The sequence below is a fragment of the Phascolarctos cinereus genome, unplaced genomic scaffold, assembly GCF_003287225.1.
Source record: "Phascolarctos cinereus isolate Bilbo 61053 unplaced genomic scaffold, phaCin_HiC Scaffold_9;HRSCAF=440, whole genome shotgun sequence".
NCBI classification, from domain to species: Eukaryota; Metazoa; Chordata; class Mammalia; order Diprotodontia; family Phascolarctidae; genus Phascolarctos; species Phascolarctos cinereus.
In genome coordinates this window covers 249,679,520-249,702,045 of record NW_027556402.1, presented here as the reverse complement: position 1 = coordinate 249,702,045, position 22,526 = coordinate 249,679,520, and the positions used below count along the sequence as shown (strand labels likewise).

General features: G+C 41.7%; 1 protein-coding gene across 1 annotated transcript; it reads right to left on the bottom strand.

Moving 5' to 3' along the window:
* Positions 1-4,886: 4,886 nt before the first annotated feature.
* Positions 4,887-20,850, bottom strand: LOC110200676 (extracellular calcium-sensing receptor-like). The gene is given in 8 exon segments (XM_020976066.1): positions 4,887-5,338; positions 5,341-5,370; positions 5,373-5,792; positions 7,223-7,346; positions 7,622-7,849; positions 14,808-14,947; positions 14,950-15,631; positions 20,593-20,850. Coding segments are annotated over 8 exon segments (2,334 nt in total).
* Positions 20,851-22,526: the final 1,676 nt, after the last annotated feature.

The following is a 22,526-nucleotide window of genomic DNA, read 5'->3' as shown; positions in this document are numbered from 1 at the left end:
CTTCTGGATTCTGTTTCTTTCTTTCTTAAAAGTTTCGATTAATATTCATTCATTACTCTTCCTTCCTCTTTATTTTCTATTCTATCTGAGTTCACAGATAACTAGTCACCAATCCTTAAAATGTTTATAAACCCTACCAAGTGAAGGCTGGGGAGAGAATGGAAAAAACAAACTTCACAGTTTTCCTTAAGCTACTAAGTGCTTTATCAGACCTCTTGCCCTTGGATTTGAGCTGGATCTTGCCAAGTTGTCTCTCACTTATGACATCAATTCCTTGACTACTGTAGTAAGCATGATTTTTACTTCTCCACCGAGACAGATTCTGACAACCTTCTTCAAGGCTATGTTAACAGAGGACAAGTTCTGGCAAAATGCACCAAGATGGAAAGGTTCTAAGTATGGGCTAACAATCTACTATATCCATCATTCTAGGACCATTCTTATTAAGGACAGAGAACTTCATTACCAGATAGGCCACAGGGTGACATGATGTCAGAGGAATTTTCAGAGACCATCTCCTGCAGGCAAGACATCTCTCTTCCGTCTGCTCTATGACAACCATCTTTTAGCTGAATTAGCTATTTTAACCCTCTGTAGCACCTATGTGATAAAATTGAGTGAAATGTGTAATGAAATTTATACTAACCTCACAACAAGAGATTACTTTCTTTTCAGATGAAATAATTAAAGCTATCTATAGCCATTGGAAAATCCTCTAACTCACTACTGATTGGAGAAATGCAAATTAAAACAATTCTGAGATACTACCCATACCTATTAGATTGGCTAGTAGGACAAAAAAAGAAAATGACAAATTGTGGAGACTATGTGGGGAAAATGAGACATTAATGCATTGTTGGTGGAGTTGTGAATTGATTCAACCACACTATAGAGCAATTTGGAACTATGCCCAAAGGGGTATAAAAGTATCATACCCTTTGACCTAACAATGCCACTACTAGGTCTGCATCCCAGAAGAGATTTTTTAAAAAGGAAAAGGACATATATGTACAAAAATATTTACAGTAGCTCTTTTCTAGGAGCAAAGAATTGGAAACTGAGGGGATGACCATCAATTGGGGAATGGCTGAACAAATTGTGGTATGTGATTATGATGAAATAGCATTGTGCTATAAGATATGATGAGCAGGACACTCTCAGAAAAACTTAGAAAGAGTTATACGAGCTGATACAAAGGGAAATGTGCTGTGCACAAAGTAACAGCAATAATGTAAGATGATGAGCTGTGAATGGCTTACCTATTCTCAGCAAGCCAATGTTACAAGACAGCTCTGAAGAGTTAATGATGAAAAATGCTATCCATCCCCAGAGAAAGAACTGATGGTGTTTGAATAAAGATTGAAGCATATTTTTTTAAACTTTATTTTTTGAGGTTTTCTTTTGGCCTATGTTTTCTTTCACAATATGACTATTATGGAAATGTTTTGCATGACTACGCATGTATAACCTATATCAAATTGCTTGCCTTCTCAATAAGGTGAGGTGGGGAGAGAGGAAGGGAGAGAATTTGGAACTCAAAGTTTTAAAAATAAATGTTTAAAATTGTTTTTACATGTAACTGGGAAAAATAAAATACTAAAAATAAAGGAGAGAGATTACTCCCTACCTCTCCCCAAGGCCTCCTGCAAGGTGTGAGAAGGGAAACTAGACACCACTCCACACAATACAATTTTGCCCCTAGTCAATGACTAATACATTGCCCAATACTTCAAGAAATATAACATCGGACTCTTCTTAATCAGTGACCACTGTCAGTGACCCCAGCAGAAAGCTCTCACCAATAAGTAGCCTTGGATAAAGGATGCAGAGTCAGTTTCATTCCAGGGATTACCAGTCTTTATTTCACTGGCCCTCTAGATTCTCACTAAAACTTTCCTGAGGTTGAATAGATGGGGATACAGATAGAGACGTCTGTAATCATGCACACATATGCTTTTCCACCACACGAAGTCTTAATTGCTGTGCATTGAACTAGAGTGAAGGCAGTCATCGTAGTAATAATTAGGTCAGATCATGAAAACAAGTTTGAATGGCAGTCCCAAACAGAAAGCTCACAAAATAGAAGAAGGGGGACATTCAGAGACATGTAGCCCCAAGTCACATGCAGCCCATTTTGATGAACGATTCCCCTGAATCCCAGGTTACAGCACAAAGCATTTTAGAGGATATAAGCAAGCAAGGGAGGAAGTGGTTATTCCTCTGACCTAGGGACACCCTCACTATTCATACAGTTTGTTGCTATAAGAACCTATAGGATGAGTCTTTGTGAGGCACTGAGAAAGACAAGGAGAACTACGTACAACTCAAGCTGCTTTGGGTCCAATTTAATGTTCTTATATCCTTTGATGATCTTGGTAAAACAGCACTATTGTAATCTAAGTGTGTCATTTAAGCCAGAGCCTGAACCTTTAATCCTTTGGGAACAGGCAGCCCGCCCTAATGGACAGAATGCTGACATTGCAGTCAGCAAGACATCTTTTCAAATCTTGTCCCAGCCAATTGTTAGTTGCCTGACCCAGGCAAATCACTTACCATCTATTCCTCTTGGTTTCCTTATGTGTAAAATGGGGTGGGTAGGGGTAGTTAGACGTCCTTTAAAGTCCCTTCTAACTTCAGATTTATCAGCCTATGATACTATGAATTCAGATTTATTAGATGCACTCACTCCTTCCCCATCTCTGAGGGGAAACCTTCCTTCCATTTAAAGTCTATCATATCGTAGGGAAGCCCTGTTGTGCAGCAGTAGAGACAGGGCTGGAACCAGTAAAGGGGAAGATCCAATGAATATTCATCTAGCACTTTAAGCTTTACAAAATGTTTCACATAATTATATCATACACTCATCACATCTGATCATCCCAGGAGGCAGGGAGCACGATTACGATTCATTTCATTTCACAGATAGGAGACAAGCTCAAAGCAGCAGTGATTGGCCGAAAATCACTAAGTGGTGGCACCAAGTAACGAACCCATGTGTTCAGCCTCCAACACTATGTGTTTCCCACTATACCTACTTCCAAAAACATTCATAAGGAGAAGGAAGAAAGGAGGAAGGGGGGTAAGAAGGGAAGAAGAGGGGAGGGGAAGGGAGGGGAAGGGAGAGGAGAAAGAAGGAAGAAAAAAGAAAGAGCACTTGATTTAGAGTCAGGAGAGATGACTTTGAACCCCAGACCTGTCTGTCTCAGTTTTCTCATCTACAAAGTGAGTGTAACTATAACGAAATGCTCTACTTAACAGAGATGTTATGAGCAAAACACATTGTAAAACTTAAATTGCGACATAAATGGGAATTGTTTTTTCTAAACAACAACAAAAAAAAAAACCCCAGTGCCAGGAGGTTCAAAGCCTGGGAGATTTGTTTCTGGACACACTTTCAAATGAAAGGCAGAAATTTGGAACAAAGGGCTTGAAGTAGATGGTGATACTTTGAGGTTTTTGTCTTCTCCTACCCATTCATTTGCATGGCAGACTTTGAGGATTTGGGGGGTGGGGGAGGCAGGCAGACAAGAAAGCCATAGCACTTCAGATACTTGGGGTCATTTGAAGTTTATCAGGAAATGGTACCTGGGCTGGTTTGAAAGGGAATGCAAACTGGCAAGCAGGAACTCATGGGAATTTCAAGAACTTTCCAATGCTAAGTTAGAAAAGGTCTTAGGGTGGAAATAGTGATTGTGCAAGTTGGAGAAAGTGAGTAAAAAATACAGTGATCATATCCAGGGAAAAATCTGCCTGCCTTTTGGCCCCTTGCATGGAAATATTGGTTCCTAGCCTTAACTATGATTAAAAAAAACTGACAGCCTTACGAAGAGAGGCTTTTTAGTTGCTATAGCAAGTAGGAGCCACAATTTCCAACAGATGTTACAAAGACATGAAGCCAGATGCTAGGGGTAAAGAGACTCTCAGAAATTACAATACAAATGGAGATGCCATTTCTAGAGAGGAGCAGGCCCTGTGTGAACAGTACAATGTATCACCAGGAGCTATTGAAGGCCCCATAGCATTGTGGCCATGGGTTGCCCCTTCAAATGTGCATCCCTACAATACATAGTCTCCACTTCGATGTCCACAAACGGATGGTGTGCATATTTGCCCCAAGGTCAGGGAGCAGTATTCGATTTCTTCTCCTCTTACTCTACTGTTTCACTAAATAAATGCCTTTCTTTTGAACTAGTTGTGTCCTCTGGCTGACTAGTAAAAGTATAGGCATGGAGGTTCAAGATCTATAGTTTTGAATGGATGAAGACACAGAAGACATCTGCAATAATACTAGCATACATGTAACTATTGGAGAATATCTAAGTACCATAGTTGATGCTAATAAAAGGTATGGAAGTGATCAGTGGACATTTAAGTGGCCAGGGAAGACAGTAGGTGATGCAGTGGATAGAGCACAGGGCCGGGAGTCTGGAAGATCTGAGTTAAAATGTCACTTCAGACATTTACTAACTGCGTGACCTTAGGAAATTCACTTAACCCCTATTTGACTTAGTTTTTCATCTGTAAAATGGGAAAATATGGAGAATGAAATGGCAAACCACTCCAGTTTCTTTGCAAGAAAACCCCATGGACAAAAGTCTAAGAGTCGTATAGAGTAAGACATGACTGAATGACTAAACAATAGTTGGAGGAAATATTTGAATTGACCGTGAAGGACCGGTAGGATTTGGATCAGCATAAAAGTAAAGGGGAAATGTTCCAGTCTGGGAGAGAAAATTCGTAGTATATATGAATGACAGCCAGGTAGCAAGAGCTTAAATGAGATACTGGCCCTTTCATGGCATGAAGATGGCTTGGAGAGAGCTAGGAAGTGCTGAGAATCCCTCCTCCCCTCTAGAATGAGGAAAATGGAAGGACTGCTTTGGATTTCATTTCTTGAAATGACGCTTGCCCATCATCTGATCCCTTGAGTTCTTCTCAGGCCGGAGGAGGATGATATAGCACTTAGGGAAGAATACACAGACCATCAGGCCTGTCCCAGATGCCAAAATGGCAAAGATCTCCACAGCCACAGTGTCTTTGCCCTGAGCACTCAGGTGGGCTGGGATGAAGGAGATCCAAACACATGAGAAGACCAACATGCTGAGAGTGATGTGCTTGGCTTCATTGAAGGTGTCAGGCAGTTGACGGGCTAGGAAGGCCACCACCAGACTGACCAGAGCTAGGAAGCCCAAGTAGCTCAGCATAGCATAGAAGAGCTCTGAGGACCCTGCACCACACAGCATGGTGACTTTGGGTCCTGCTTCTGTAGAGTTCATGGGCACTGGAGGCCAGCCTATGACCCAGAACATACATAAAGCAACCTGGACCAATGAACAGCAATAAGGATGGCATTGGGGAGACCTGGTCCTGCCATTTCCTGAGTCTGACACCTGGTCTAGTGGCCCTGAAGGCAGAAACAACAGTGATGGTCTTGGCCAGAGTGGTGGACACACAGACTGTGAAGATAATCCCAAAAGCTGCCTGGCGCAGGGCACAGGTCAGGGATACTGGGTGGCCAATGAACATGAATGGGCAGAGGAAACATAATGCCAAGGAGCAAAGGAGGATATAACTCAGTTTTTGGTTGTTGGCTCTGACTATGGGAATGTGGTGATGCCATATGAAGATGCCAAGGATGGTCAGGGCAAGGAGAAAGAGAAAGGATGTACAGGTGGCTAATGCCATGCCGAGGGGTTCCTTGTAGGAGAGGAAGTCAAGAATCTTGGGGATGCACTGATCCTTTCCAGTGTTTGGCCATTGGTCCTCTGGGCACTTCAGACAACTGGCACTGTCTGAAAGAGATTTTGGGTGATGAGTCAAATAAAGGAAGTGAGAGGAGAGAGACTTTTCAAACTGGGAGAACTTTTCCTTAGTCAAGTAAATCTTCCCTTCCTCTTGATACTATATTGATATGAAATCAGTGTACATTCTTATCAGATTTTCTTGGCTGCCATATGGCCCTGCTGGTTCTTATTATGCCTGTAGTCCAGGTCTAATCCCAATACTGATCATCATGGAAGCTTTAACCTGCTCCATTCTCCTAACCTGGGCTAGTTTTTCTTCCACTTCTGGGGTTTGCTATATTGGTGCTGACTTTGGTGTGGCATCTTGGTCTTACTGCAGCTCTGAACTCCTGAACTCAAGCAATCCCCTAGCTTCAACCTCCCAAGCAGCAGGGACCACAGGGATTCATAACTACCCCAGGTTCTCATGTTATAAAAATTTACTTTTGTTAAAGCAACCTTGGTTCCTATTAGCTTTTTGGCTACCACAGGACACTGCGCTCGGTAGTCACATTGCCTGACACATAGAAAGCACTTAATAATGCTTGCTGCCTTTGCCCACCTGGTCCACTAAAACTTCTAGGTCTTTTTAACATGAACTACCTTTGCACATTATCTTTCCTATCCTGTGCTTTTCAGTTGGTCTTTTGGACCCAAGTTCTGTACTTGAGATGGCTAGGTGGCACAGTGGATAGAGATCTGGGCTTGGAGTCCAGGGTTCAAATCTGGCCTCAGATCCTTTCTAGCTATGTGACCCTGGGCAGGTCACATACTTGTTTGCCTCAGTTTCCTCATCTCTAAAATGAGGATGATAGTAACACCCATTTAGCCCCATGCTTGGCACATAGTAAATATTATTAGCTATTATTATTTTAAAGCACTTCCCCTTATTAACTTTGCACAGGGGGTTAGCACATAGTAAGCACTTAATAAATGCTTTGTGACTTGACAATTCCAACCCACCATTCCATCCTATTGAGATCTTTTTGGATCCTGATTATACCATGCCACGTTTCAGCTATGGTTCCCAACTTTCTATTATACTAGTTCAAAGTAGAAGCTAGATTTGAATTAAAGCCTTCCAATTGTTCTTTGGCTCACTTTGAACTAGATTTTTTATACTTGTCGGAAGGAAACCTTTGAGAAATGGCCGAGTAATGACTTTTCAGCTATGTTGTAAAAAAATTTAAGTATGGACCAGACTAGAAGTCTACTAGGGCCCTTCCAACTGTGAAATTCTGAGAACTGATCTCTTCATATCCTACATATTCTTCCAATCAGAAGTTACTAGCATTGTTCTTTTCCATTTCTCCTGTCTGACTCCTCTCACTTCCAACCCACTTATTTCTCTGGCAAGTTGCACAATGCTCTTACCTCGAATCTAGCTCCACTAGCTGCTTGGGGTAAAACTGGTGCCACCCTTCTCCTGTCTTGCTTACCTGGTATATAGGCTATTTCTCCCTTTGGACAGTGTAGACACTGGAAGCAGCAGCTTGGTTGCCCCTGGATGGCTGACTTCCGGGTTCCCAAAGGACATGTTTTACTACAGACTGAAAGAGGAGCCTACTCATAGACAGACAGAAAAAAAGAGAGCTAAGTAAAGTTTAGAGAAGAGCTAACAGCATCTGTAAAATCAGTCATTAGCAGGAGTTTTTTACCCTTGGAAAGCTGGACCCCAAATCTGTACTTTTCTGAGTTCTCACTAATGGTGGAAATTTCAGCTAGACATAGTTGGAATTGGGATGTAATGACTGGATTCATAGTTACTTCTTTCCTCTGGTTAGTTGGCACTGCTACTGAAGGGGAGCAGGAGGAAGGGGGTGGTTTCTAGTTCTCACCTTCCCAGGACCCTCTGCCCAAATGATGATGCTACTGTTTATCACCAGCTCTTTCCCTGAAGGTTCCCTGAAGTCTAAGTGTCCAACCTTGGTGGTCCGCAAAGTGTGGTCAGGAGCAAGGTATATGCTTACAACATCAAAAATTGCTGGGATCTCCCCTTCCTCAGTAAAGAAGATCTCTTCCTGGGCTTGAGTAGTGAAGTGAACAGACCTTAGATATTGCAAAAGCTGAGGCAAAAACACAAGTAGAAAGACAAAGAGAGAGTCCAAGGACACTTACACTGCATTCGTAGTAAATATGCTCATATATCTTGGCTATGCCCAGTGGGTTTCTCCAGGACTGTTCCATTAATTCTACCTGGTATACCCAGGTGCTCAGATCGAAAGATCAGAGAGCCATAGATTGAGGGGCAGAAAGGACTTTTAAAAGCTTCTTGCTCAAGTCCCTCCTTATAGAGAAAGGGTAGCTGAGGCTTAAAGAAATTAAGTTATGAGCCCAAGATCATCCACATAGTAAGTAGCTAGGCTAGGACTCATAAAATCATGAAAATTCAGAACTGGAAGCACCCCCCCCCCAATAAAAGTCATCAAATCCAGCCCACACCCAAACAAGAGTCATCTCGAAAGCATATCTAGTAAATGGTTTCCTTGATTTAAACAATTCCATTGAGGAGAAATCCACTATCCCTGGGGACAGTTCAGCAACTCTCCTTGGGGAAGTTCAAAATTATATCTTCATAGATCATGAGAGCTTAAAGGGACATTTGAAGTAATCTAGTCATAGAAAAAGTTATACAATTGTCCTGACCAGGTCAACCAAAATTTGTTATCTAATCTCAAATGATCCCTCACTATTACATGGCAATCTTCTAATTAGTATTGTCCAGGTGACTACCTATTACACACACACACGCACGCACACACACACACACACACACACACACACACACACACACAAAAAACTAGAATCATTCCAAACCTTCCCTTCTCTCCTTAATTTCACCTACACCATTCCCAATCCTTGGCTCAGAGCAATGGACTTTTACCTCCTATTTCACTGAGAAAGTAGAGGCTGTCCATTTTCAGTTCCCTCTTCTTTTTACTCAACACCTCCAATCCTCTTCATTTTGGCTTGCATTCTCTTCTCCTTTGCATCAGTCTCTGAATAAGAGATTCCTCTACTCTTTGCAAGGTCAACATTTTTTTTTCATTCCTTCCCATTTCCTCCCACAATTTTCCCTCTCCATTATTCCTTCTCACTTACTTATCTTCAAACTCTAATTAAGAGACAAAAAGAAAGGAAATGTGTGTATATATACATATACATAAACAAATTTAGACATATACACACGTGGTCTTTTGTTGTTTACATATATGCATGTTTGTATCTGTACATATATGTATATGCAATCATTCATATTTGTATAAAACCTCCCAAATCTATACATGCAGCCCTAATCTGTTCCATCTCTAGCTATTCATCACCAACTGACCAGACTGCAAACATTTTCTCACAGCTATTGTGTCTCCTCACATCTAAACCCATCTCATTATCCTATCATCTGCCCCATCCATCTATCCTGAAATGCTCTGCCAGAATCCCCCAAGTCCATGTCTTCATCCTTCCCCTACTTTGCCAGCCTCATAGCCCTGTTGATAAAGGAAATGAAGTTAGTTTGATATTAACTATTGTGATAGTTACCCCGAGTTTTAGTGATTACTCCTTCCCTTTCTGAATTATCCCAAACAATCCATTTAATAGAAGGGTATGGAATTTTGTCAGAAATTTTTTGCTGTTTTGCTGAATTCAGATTCTTCCATGTACTTTTTTTAAAATGACAGTATTTGCCTTCCTTCCAGATCTGTGGCATTTACTTCCACATTTCACAATATTTCAGAGATCATTGGTAGTTTCAAAAATCATTTCTCCCAGGTCTCTTAGCACTCTGGAATAGAGTTTATCCAGGCCTAATGATTTTAACCCATTGAGGGAAGTTAGGAGCTCCCTAAACATCTCCTCAATTATCTTGGGATTCAACTCCCTGATCTTCTATTCTTCCAACTCTAAAGATCACTGCCTTTGTATAAGGAAACATAAGAAAAAGAAGAGTCTTTCCTTAAAAACATCCTGTAAGAAGGTACCCAAAGATGGAGGTGTTTGTACTAAATGATCTCAAAGATGTCTTCTAGCTTTAGTATTATAACGTTCCATCAATGGGCAAGTTGGCTTTATTATATGAAAGTGCTTCTACAGCCCTAAAAACACTTGCCATCACCCACCTGCTACAGTACCTGACATTTCAGTATTAAAGATGCTGGGGTCCTCTTAAAGACCTCTAGAAGAAATAAATTAAGGTATCATTTCTCCTAGAGGCTTTTTTAGAAATGCAGATGCTTCTAAGAAGTTGAGGTAATTAAAGTTAGCCACTACTACTTTAGCTAGAATTAGAAATTTGATTATCTATTAGGACCTCAAGAGAAAAAAGACAAAGAAGGGAAGTGCAGTTGAAAGTAGAAGGAGGGAGAAAACCAAAGCTTGGAGTACTACCTTGGGAACATCCATGGTCCATAGATTCAAAGCTGTAGCTTATCTAGTTCAATCCATTATTTTACAGATGATGAAACTGAGACACAGAGAAAGGAAAGGATTTGCCCAAGGTCACTCAGATAGAAAGTAGAAAAACTGAAAATTGAACACAGGTCTTCTGACTCTACATTTGGCCATCATTCTGATACTCCATACTGCCTCAAAGCGGTCACATCTTCAGATTGCAAATTCAATATTATTTCCACTACACCACTTCTCTGTGATAATAGAACTCTTTACATACAATCAAGGAACAGAAAAAGAGTACTGAGTGCTTAGAAATCTGGGTGGAGTGGAAGAAGGGGAGATTAGACAGAAAATGACAAAAACAGAGAGATGGGGAAGAAAGAAGAGATGAGAGAATGCCAAAGACAACCTACACCTCCTTCAGGATTTTGCCCTGGCTTAGACTTGATCAAAGAGTCTCTGTTTTCTAGATAATGGAAAAACATCAATATCCATCTCATTCTCAGATTTCATATCCATAAATATTGGAGGCTGAATTAGACAAGGGATTCTTAACTTGGGATCTGTGAACTTGTTTTCAAAATCTTTTTATTACTGTATTCAATATAATCCATGTCCCAATTTGTTTTAGTCATTCAGAGACCTTCATCTGAGACAGGGCCAGGAGGCTTCACCAGCCTGCCAAAGGGGTCCAAGGATACACAAAACAAAGGTTAAGAACCCCTGGACTAGAGAATCCGAAGTCCTTTTGATTTGACTTTTGCCCTGCTGCTGGACTCTGATGTCTCAGGAAGAGAGGAAGCTGGTGACTTTGCACAACTTTGCCTCACTTAAATCCAATTCACCCATGAGTCAAGAGATCACCCTGTGGTATCATTGTTCCTCTTCGAAAATGAAAGACAGAAGGGGCAGCTAGGTGGTGCAGTGGGTAGAGCACCGGCCCTGAAGTCAGGAGGACCTGAGTTCAAATCCGGCCTCAGACCAAACACTTGACACTTACTAGCTGTGTGACCCTGGGCAAGTCACTTGACCCCAATTGCCTAAAAGCAAAAAAAAAAAAAGAAAATGAAAGACAGATAGCAATTTTAATGTCCCTCTCAGTTCTAATGTATTATGTTTCAAAGTCCTCTAAAATATATAGATATGTAGACTAGGCTTCAAATTGCCCTTTGATCCCCCTATGGGATGGAATCCCTAGAAGTAGAGTCAAAGAGAAGTATTATTCATACTGTTAATAATAGAACTATAGATCTAAAGTTGAAAGGGACTCCGGAGGTCATCTAATCCAAACGCTTCATTTTACAAAAGAGAAAACTGAGGCCCATTGGGGTTGTGACTTGCCCAAAAGTATGCCAGTGGAGAGAAAGGTGAGATTTGGACTAGACCCTCTGAGTCTGGAACCAGTGATCTTTCCACTGCTTTCCCCGTGTGATACAGTCATAACTGTAATGAAAGCAATAACGAAGAGAAGAACAAGGGGACGATTTGACTCTTTCACATTTTTTTTAGATCTCAAAGGATTAGCAGCCCCTCAACTAAAGTACATTTTTACCTCATAGACATGCAGACATGTGTACCTTGCAGATTATCAAACCCATAGTTCTCATTTTAGAACCATTCCAACCTGGCACTCAGGGCTGGCCACATTTTTCTCATAGATCATTTTTCCGGTCTTCTTATATGGCCTCCATACAAAGCTTAATAAATAGATTGATTGATTTAGCTTAGGATTCTCCCTTCCCTTTTAATATACTCTATTTCCAAGGTCCCCAGTGCCCACCATTTGAAACCCAACTCATCATTTAAGGCTAAACTGAAATAAAGAGGGGCAGCTGGGTGGCAGGGCACCAGCCCTGGAGTCAGGAGGACCTGAATTCAAACCCAGCCTCAGACACATAACACTCACTAGCTGTGTGACTCTGGGCAAGTTACTTAACCCCAACTGCCTAAAAATACTAATAAAATAATAAAACAAACAAAGAACAAATAAAGCATAGTGAAAAGTGTGCTGGATCTGGAGTCAGGAGCAAATCTGGGTTCAGATCCGATTTCTGACACTTATTTTGACAGACAGCTAGGTGGAGTAATGGATAGCATTCTGAACTTGGAATTGGGAAGAAATGAATTTGAATCTAGCTTCAGATACTCACTAGCTGGATGCCTCTGAGCAAATCACTTAACCTCTCTAAGCCTCAGTTTCCTTATCTGTAAATTGGGGGTGATGATAATAGCACCTCCCTCATAGTGTCACGGGGAGGAAGAAATGAGATAACATGTGTAAAGTGATTTCCAAACCTTAAGTTTCATATAAATGTTAACTCATGTTATTTAGCTGTATGACTACGGACTAATCATTTAACTACTCCAAGCCTCAGTTTCCTCTTTTTGAAAATGGAGAGAAGTAATGCCTACCTCATAGGACTGTTGTGAGTATAAAATGAAATAAAAATCATTAAATGTTTGCACACGTAAAATAATTACCTACATAACAGCTATTATCAAATGTTATCTCTTCCAAGAAGCCTTCCTGGATCTATTGATCCAGAAGCCAAGATTTAACCTTTGTATCTTGACTATGGTGCTTAGCATAGAATTCTATCTTGGTCTGGAGCTTTTTTCCCCTACTAGAGCATAAGTTCCTTGAGCCTAAGGAGCATACTTCTTGCATCATAAAGCACCCAGAGTGCTTTAGGCAAAACAGCTACTTATCTCTTTAGACCTCTGTTTCCTCTCTAAGTTGCCTTCTAGCTGGAATGCTGTAGGGGTCTATTAACAGGCAGGTTGACTCTGTATGTAAAAGACCCCTCATGCCCCTAAGAATACCTTCTCAGCACCCACCTGCTACAGAACATTAGAGGTATTCTTATACCATTTTAAAGATGAGGAAACACACTCAGAAAGGTCAAAGGACTTGCCCAATTAATGAGTCAATCAAGTAGCATTTCTGAGGTGCCTTCTGTGTGCCAGTTTCTGTGCTGGGCACAAATACAAAAATGAGGTGATCAGTTGTTGTCCTCTGTTCTTCAAGAGGACCAAAATGACATCACTATGTTGGGGTCAAGGGACAGTGTGTCCAACTGTGGCTGAGCAGACCAGTACAAGCTGGGAAGGCTCCACCACAGGTCACAAGAATGAGATACTACCTGTCTCCAGGAGCTTACAATCTGCTTTGGGCAGTAATATGCAATAAGCCTGGGAGAGACAGACTAGAGCCAGGTTATGAAGGGTTTTCAAGACCGAACAGCGGAATTTGTAGATTATCCTGTAGGCCATGGAGAACCACTTAAGATTCTTCAGGGCAGAGGGGAATATTGCTATATGGTGAAGCAACAAATATTTATTAAGTAACTTGCCAAGATCACAATGTAAGTAGTCACACACCCAAGGCTAATATTCAAGTTTCCTGAAATAGTCCTTAAGTCACTTGGGGACTCATACGAGATGTACCTTGCCTAAGCATCTGATATTGTCAGAGAAAAAAATATGGACACTTTTGGTCTCCTTGGAGAGCAAACACCCAAGAACCATTTCTTTTGGTTGTCTATCAGTCCAATTTTGATTGGTTATTTAGGGGGTGAAATGGCCATAAATAATGGCTCTGAATAGTATGGGTATCAGTACCTTAGGATAAAATCATCAGATTCTATCTTAATATTATTCTCAGAGCTGTTTTATACAGAAGAAGTAAATGCTTTGTGCAGTCATGCTTAGGTTAGGAAAATGGTGAGAGTGAAATGAGGAAAGTGGGAAACAAGCATTTATTGAGTGCATACTGTATGCCACTGTGTTAAGTGCTTTACAAATATTATTTCATTTGATCCTCACAACAATCCTGGAAGTTAGGCACTATTATTTACCCCCATTTTACAGTTAATGAAATGGAGGAAGACAGGAGGTTAATTCACTTCTAGCAACACAATACTAATAAATGTCTGAGGGCCTATTTCAACTCAGATCTTCCCTACTATCTATCCACTCTACTACCTAGCTGCCTCAAGTAGTATCTTTTTAAGCTAAGTATACTGAGGTAGTAAGAACAGAGGATCCTCAGAGACCTCCTCACCACTCATTCCACCACAAGATTAAAGAAGCTGGCTCAGGAAAGACTGAAAACCCCAGAAAATCAAGTCTCTTGCCAGCCTGAGAATCCCTTTGCTCTTACCACTATCATTGCTTACCTTTATAATTGAACTTTCTACCAAAGTCTCTTGGGGATGGTTTTGACATATGCCCCTTCCATGCCTGGTTCTCTGATTGGTTGAAAAATTTGAATGTGGGAGAGGAGGTATATGTCTGCCCATTCCCAGGGTTATTCTAGCTTTGCCTTTTATGGCAGCAGTGACTGGCTCTGTGCCAAATCTTTTTATTCTGATATTTCTCCTACCTCTTCTTTGTCCTTCATTCATAGATCATAGATCACAGAGCTAGTCCAAGCTGTTCATTTTACAGATGAGTAAACTGAAGGTCAAAGAGATTTATGAGACTTACCCAAAAGATTCTTAGCCCTCCCAACCTCCTTTGCCACTTCCTTGCTCCTCATAGCCTCCTTTATTCTATTCAGTGCCCATGCGTATTCATCCCATCCTAGATAGAGCAAGATATAGGGACATGCATTCCTTGTCTCTGTCTCACCTGCCATGGCCTGACATCTCCTGTCCTGGCACAACTGCTGCCAGTAAATGGTCCCTGCCCAGGAGAGCAGGCCCTCAGATTCTGATAGGCCACCAGGAAAGCTTTGGCTGCCAGGTAGGCTTGGTACGTGGCAGTTAAGTATCCAGGTTCAGTACAGACAGATGGGTAGGTGTCAGCTGCTCCAGCCCAGTGCAGTTAGGGGAAACATATCCTGCTCGAGGACCACCAGCCTTTAGCCCAGGCCAGGTGCAGCCCAACAGCTCTTGCCAGAACAACTTTATCAGGTGGTTGTCCGGGTACTTGGCTGGGTGCAGAGTAGACAGGAAGTGCTCAAGGCCAGGCACTGGTCCTGAGTGTATCCTCAGAAACAGGCCCCCATTGAGCATCTCTCTGGCCTCCCTGCTCAACACTGAGGCGTCTGGTGAAAAAGAAGTGGACATGAGCCAGATCCTGTTGGTCATGTTCTTCTTCTGAAGAGCTTTGGCAAGGAGAATGAAGTGAATGTGGTAGCAGTCACAGACGATCACCTTGGCAGTGGAGTCTTGGATGGCATCAGCCACATCACCCACATTGTTGACATGGCCATCGATCCTCTTTGAGAAGCTCACACAGCCTCCATTCTTTCCAATTGCCTTCCGGAATTCCTGATCCAGCCACTCAAAGGCACCACTATCTGAGCCCACCAGGCCCACCCAGGTCCAGTTGAAGTAGAGAAGTATCTTGGCCATGGCCTGAGGTTGGTGGGCTCTGCTGGGGACTGTTCGGAGGAAGGAAGGGAACCGGTGGTGGTCAGAAAATTGGGGATGTTGAGATCCATGACTTATCTAGGGGAGGAAAAAGGGTGAAATGTTCCTGGCCTGAAAAACCCAGAACTTGGCTTGATATTTCTTGAGGCCTCCCAGCAGCTGTCTGGGGACCAAACCTTACTCTCAACCTCTCACTTAAGCTGACTGACCTTTCATGCATAAACTATAGAGGGAGCTAGGTGGCAGAAAGAACAGAGTTCTGAACTTGGACTCAAGAAGTCCTGTATTCAAATCGTGTCTCAATCACACAGCTACATGATCATGGGCAAGCATCTTAACTTGTCTTAGCCTGTTTCCTCATCTGTAAAATAAGGATAATAGCACCTGCCTCATAGGATTGCTGTGACTTAAATGAGGTAATATGTGTTATATGCTTTGTAAACCTCAAAGTACTACATGAATGCTTGAGATTAGTAGTAGTAGTAGTAGTAGTAGTAGTAGTAGTAGTAGTAGTAGTAGTAGTAGTAGTAGTAATATATGTACCACCTAACCCCTAGCGTTTGTGAAAAGAGCATTTTGTAAACCCAAAAGTTCTAAAATAAAAATAGAAGGCATTATTATTTAAGCAACTGTCCCATGAATGCCCTGTCCTGTCCCCTCTCCCACTACTCTGGGACTATCACTGGGAACTCACAAGTTTGTAAGTGGGGGCCACAGACTCTATGGGTCTGCCTTCCTAAAGCTATAGCTCACAAGCCCAGACCAGTAAATTAACCCTCAACAGTCACCTAGTAGACACAATTAGGTCCAAGCAAAGGCCTTTATTAAGCTGGCATGGTAAGAAGAGTAGCTGCTAAATATTCCTAACACAAACATCTGGGTCACAATCTCACAAATGCACGCAGTACCCGTGGGAAGGGTGGTCACATATTTGGAGCATAATGGCACTGGGGAACACATGTAGGGGGGACACGGCCAAGGCAAACTCATTCCTCCCACAGTGTGGGGTCCCAGTGTTCTTCCTCTTCTCATTAGGTACTCAAACTGCTCCTCCCTAGCCTTAATATGTGGGCCACTCCTCTGGGCTCTCTAGTTAGCTCCTCTCTGCAGCTCAACTCACCATTTCCAGGGAGAGTTCTCTTTTAAATCTATGCTCAGTCAGTCAATAAACATTTCACAAGCATCTACTATGTGCCAGGCATTGTGCTAAGTGCTAGGGATAAACAGAAAGGTCTTGTCAATTCTCTTCTCTGCTGACAGAGATTACCTTCCTTAGAGCTGCTTCCTGATTTTTCCTAACCGTCCCCCCGCCCCACATGTCTCACTGCGCTCCCTACTGGATGCAGTGTCTCCTACAGAGTAAAGAATTGTTGCAAGGAACCGTGACTGATGAAGACAAGAGATGGGGAAGAGCAAGTCCTCCCTCCTCCCCCTCTGACAGAGACACAGGGGTCACACTCCACAAAACTGCTGCCTGCCTTGAATGTCTCAGCTTCTCCTTAGGCTGCCAGCATTAAATTTTTCAAGTTCACTAGAGGCATGGCCCTTCTTTTGTCTAGCTGATCTTCTAATTCCATCAGGGAAATTTCTTCACATTTTTGTAAATGAATAAAACATGGTATAGTATGTCTTTGCATTTTTTTTAACACAGCAGCAATTTATTAGTTTGTTATGTGACTCTTACCTTCTATAATTACGTCAACTGGGCTGGGCCTAATACAGATATATGAGGAACAAAATACCATGACTGGATGACAGTAAGTAACAACACAATAACAACACATAACCTTGCCATAGAATTTTGAGGTTTGCAAAGAACTTTAGGTACCATATCATTTCACTTGATCCTCACAAAAAGCCTGTGATTTAGGGGCTATCATCCCTTCAGAGAGATGAAGTGACTTTCTCACAGTCACACATCTAATAAGTGTCTGAGACAGGAGTCAAACCATATCTTCCTGGTGCCAAGTGTAGAGCTCTATATACTACAGAACTATTCCCAATAACATATGTTAACATAGGGAAATGGGAGTGGAAAGGGCTACTTTTTTCCATTTCAGAGAAGGATGTGTCAATGGTGAACCCACTATCCCTTAGAAAGATTACACTGTAACCTGAAATCACAGGTATCTTTTCAGCCAGTTTGATAAAGGTGGTTTCATCTCTGAGAAAGGAGGTCATAGGTCAAAGTCATATTTAGAAGAAGGTTCCATGTAGAAGACTGTTGGCAGGGGGAAATGATCATTGGCACCAGGGTTGATGCCAAGCAAGGCTGCTCTTACTCTAAAGCAGAATGGGCATTGGTATGATTTGATAGACCAATTATGCATCTTAATTTCTTCCTTATTAATAAAACCTGAAGTGCTATAATTAATGCTTTATCCCTTCATGTGAGCATGTGCATGAGGTATGGGGTGAACCTTTATTAACCTAGGGATATTTGTACTAATTCAGTGGAAAACACATTGGATTGTGAATCGGGAGACCAAGGTTTGGGGCCTGGCTTCACCATTTTAATGCTATGTTTCTTTAAGCAAGTTACTTGAACCACCCAATTTCTTGATAAAAGAAAATTCAGTTCAAAAAGCCTTTTATTATGTATGTGCTAGACACAAGGGATAAACAAACAAAAATTATATAGACCCTGTCCATAAGAAGCTTACTTGGGCCAAACAGCATGTGCACAGGTAAGTAAATTTGGAAAGAGAACAAAGCAAACACAAAGTGATTTTTGGAGGGTAGAACACTAAGGACTATGGGAAACTAACTGAGGCCTCCTGAGAAGGGCAGAACTTGATCTGGACATTGAAGAGAAACTAAGTCATTAAATGACTTGCCCAAGGGCACACAGGTCCTAAGTAGCAACGTCCTTTTATTACACCAAGTTTCCTCTCTGATTCATGAACTGAATCTTCATCTTCTTTTGTTGGTTGTTATTTCAGTCATGTCCAATTCTCCACGACCCCATTTAGGGTTTTCATGGCAAAGATACTGAAGTGGTTTGTCATTTCCTTCTCCAGCTCATTTTACAGATGAGGGAACTGAGGCAAGCAGGGTTAAGTGACTTCCCCAGTGTCACACAGCTAGTAAGTGTCTGAGGCTGGATATGAACTCACAAAGATGACTCTTCCTGACTCCAAGCCCAGCGCACTTTCCATTGCACCACCTAGCTGCCCTATATATGTAACTGGTTTATTTGTATTTGTCCTCTTTGTGTTTCTTATATATATATATATATATATATGTATGTACATACATGTATACATATATATACACACATATATAAATGTATATATATGTATATATACATACATATATATATACATATACTTATGTACTTATCTCATCTTTAGAATGTTTGCTTCCTGAGAACAGGGATTTTTCCATTCTTTATATCGGCAACTCCAGTATTTAGAACACAGCTGATGCTTAATAAATGCTTTTTGATAGGGGGCAGCTAGGTGGCACAGTGGGTAGATCATCAGCCCTGGAGTCAGGAGGACCTGAGTTCAAATTCGGCCTCAGACACTTGACACGCGCTAGCTGTGTGACCCTGGGCAAGTCACTGAACCCCAATTGCCTCAAAAAAAATGCTGATTGACTGATTGATTTAAAGGTGGTTTGGGTCTAGGCTGTAAAAGGATTTAAAAAGTAAATAGAAGAACATGAATTTTATTGTAGAAGGACATCATTGAGTATGTGAGAAACTTCAAGGTAATCTGACCATACTCAGTGTGGAGAGTTCATTGTGGAGTCTAGCATCTGGGCTTGAAACGCAACTCTCCTACTTACTACCCATGTGACCTTGGGCGCATTACTTCACTTCTCTGTTCCTCTTCTGAAAAATACAGGAGTTGGATGTGATCACCTCTCAGGTGCCTCCTGGCTCTTATCCCTAAGAGTGCATGTTCCTATAACTAATTGTGAAATCCTTGGCTTCAGCTATTTCACAGAGCCAACCCCCACTAGGTTCATGTTCCCAACCGAAACTTATCCAATTCACTCTGCTGATGGGCATTCTGGGAATTATAGCCCCTGCAATATCCTAGAGTGTAGGCAGTCATCCTAAGTAATTGTAAAAGGTTCCAAGATTCTCAAGGACAAAATGAAATTTAAAGTCACTGTTCTTTAATGCAGCCAGATAAGCCTGAGTAGTGTTGAACCTGGAATAAAGGGGCTCACACGCTAGCTGTGCTTGCTCTAAAATTAGCTCTTCTCCTGATTTCCCCCTATTTGCCCACCTCCCAGCTAGCTGTCAACGAAGGAACCATTAACAACAAAGTGCTTGTTAATAATAATAATATTAATATTCTATTCTATGTTATTTAAATATTATTAATAATAATAGCTAACAGGTAAATAGTGCTTAAAGATTATAAAGCATTTTGCTCATGTTATCATTTTATCTTCACAGCAACCCTGTGAAATAGCTGCCATTGCTCTACCCATTTTACAGATGAGGAAAGTGAGACTGAGAGATGTTAAGTGACTTACTTGCCCATGGCATCTTAGTGATGGAGTAGAAAGACAAGTGGCCTTGGAGTCCAAAGAACCATACCGTGGCACTGGGCAAGTCATTTAAACATTCTGGGCCTATTGTTTAGAAACATGTAAAATGAGATTCATTTTCCTACTTAGCTCACAAAGGTTTTGTGAGGAAAACACTTGATAATCCTAAAAGTATGATTTAAATGTAAATTATTGCTTTTGGTAAATGCTTTCAATGTGTTATTCTTCCATGGAGTATTTTCAGGTTAATAGTTTGTAACCCAAAGGAATGGATCTCTAATGGTAAAATGTCAGGTATCATTGAAAACCCAGCAGAAAGCTATTTTGCCTTTTCCTGGAACTCCTCAAATCACATTATGTGACCACCCATCCATTGCACCCTGGAGTGCACATGCCTTGGCTGTGGGTGGGAAGGGCCCAGGGTCTCTGGGAACAAAGAAGGGTTTTTAGTCTTAAAGAAGAAACACCCTAGAGCAGGCACCTCTCACTAGCCATGAATTCTCTATTTTGTCTCTACATATATCACTCACCTGAGGGACTTGGTAAACAAGGAGCAGGTGAGCCATGGCCTCCGATTCCGGGGAAGTCATCCCACCTATGATTCCCAGGATTCGGTGCTGGGGGTAGCAATCAAAGTTGGGCACTGGGAGGAGCTGTCCAGACAGAAGGCCCAGAGTGCTTCCAAGAGCCCGGGTGGCAGACACACAGGAGTCATAGAGCTGGAATCCCACTGTGACATTGGGCAAGAAGCTGGGATCTCTATTTCCTTCTTCCACAGCAAATAGCATGCCCAGGAACAAAACACAGCAGGCTCACGGCGGCCACAGCCTTGGGTGGCAGTGTGTTACAAAATCTTAGAAAGCTCCCTCCTTCCCCGTTGGCTGGACATATTCCTGTTTCTATGGTGATACTATGGTCATACCCTCCCCCTCACTGAGCCTCAGTTTCCTCCTCTTTAAAATGAGAGGATTAAACTACATCAATGTCATAGGTGCCTTTGGCAGTCCATGGACTCCCTCTGAAATCCTTTTCACAATAATGGTTCTAAATGCATAAAACAAACAGGATTACAAAGGAAACCAAAAGTTAGTGAAATTAAAGATGGGATTTTTTTTTTCCTATACAAGCTGATAGACAACACCCTACCCTTATTCCCCAGGTTAAGAATATCTGAACTAGGTGATTTCTAAGTTCCCTTTAAGATTTTTGTATAGTCAAGGGCAGCTACGTGGCATAGTGGATAGAGCACCGGCCCTAAAGTCAGGAGGACTTGAGTTCAAATCCAGGATTAGGCCAAACATTTGACATTTACTAGCTGTGTGGCCCTGGGCAAGTCATTTAACCCCAATTGCCACAAAAAGAAAAAAAAATTTTTTGCATAGTGGATAGTATGTAAGCCTTGGGACCAGGAAACTTTGGTTCGGATCTCACTTCACACACTCACTGTGTGACCCAAGAGGAGTCAATTCATCTCCCACTGTTTCAGTTTTGTCACCTGTAGAAAGGAATACGGTCTTAAAAGAAATAAGGTACATAAAGTGCGTTAGCAACTTAAGTATGAGCTACTATTATTGTTGATGTAATACATCTCTAGACAGATGACTTGGTAACATTTCTTAAACTAGCTGCTGACACAAAGATAAATATGTGACTGGACAGGGACTGGGGATTATTAACCAGACAGACCGTGAGAATAGGCCAAATTCAACAAGATACAATTCAGCTGGCATAAAATAAGGGCGTTTTTGCACTTAAAAAAAGGTGTGTATGAGAGTAAGATGAAGGAGACTTGACTAGAAAGGGGCTCAAGGGAAAATGACGACAGGACCAAGGTGAGCAGACAGTGTGACAGAGCAACAGGGGGGAAAACTGAAAAGTTTGGCTGCATTGATCAAAAGGGAAGGATTCCTGTCCTGTGTGCTCTGCCCTGCTCAGGCCCCATCTGAAGCAGTCCTCTTGGCTCCATGGAACCCAAAGGGAGAAGCTAGAGGGGAGGCAGATATAGACTTACCATGAGTAATCTCAAATTCCTAACAATTAGATCCAACAGAAAACTGGATGAGCTGAAAGCAGCTCTCTCTGATATAGGCTGGTTAGGTACCTGTAAGGGCTGCTTTATATTTGTTGCTGTTGTACAGTCCTGTCTGACTCCTTACAACCTCAAATGGGCATTCTTGGCAAAGCTACTGGAATGGTTTGCTATTTCCTTCTCCAGTGGATTAGGCAAACAGAGGTTAACGGACTCACCCAGGGTCACACAGCTAATTTTCTGGGGCTGGATTTGAACTCAGGTCTTCTTGACTCCAGGCCCAGTATTCTATCCCCTGAACCACCTAGCTGCCTCTTGCTTTTTATAAGAATCATCATTTGGAAGAGGTTGAAATCAGTATTCACTCAGCTTCCCCTCAACTCCAAGGGACTTAATGAATGTTAATGGAAATAAATTAAACTTTAGGATTTTTGG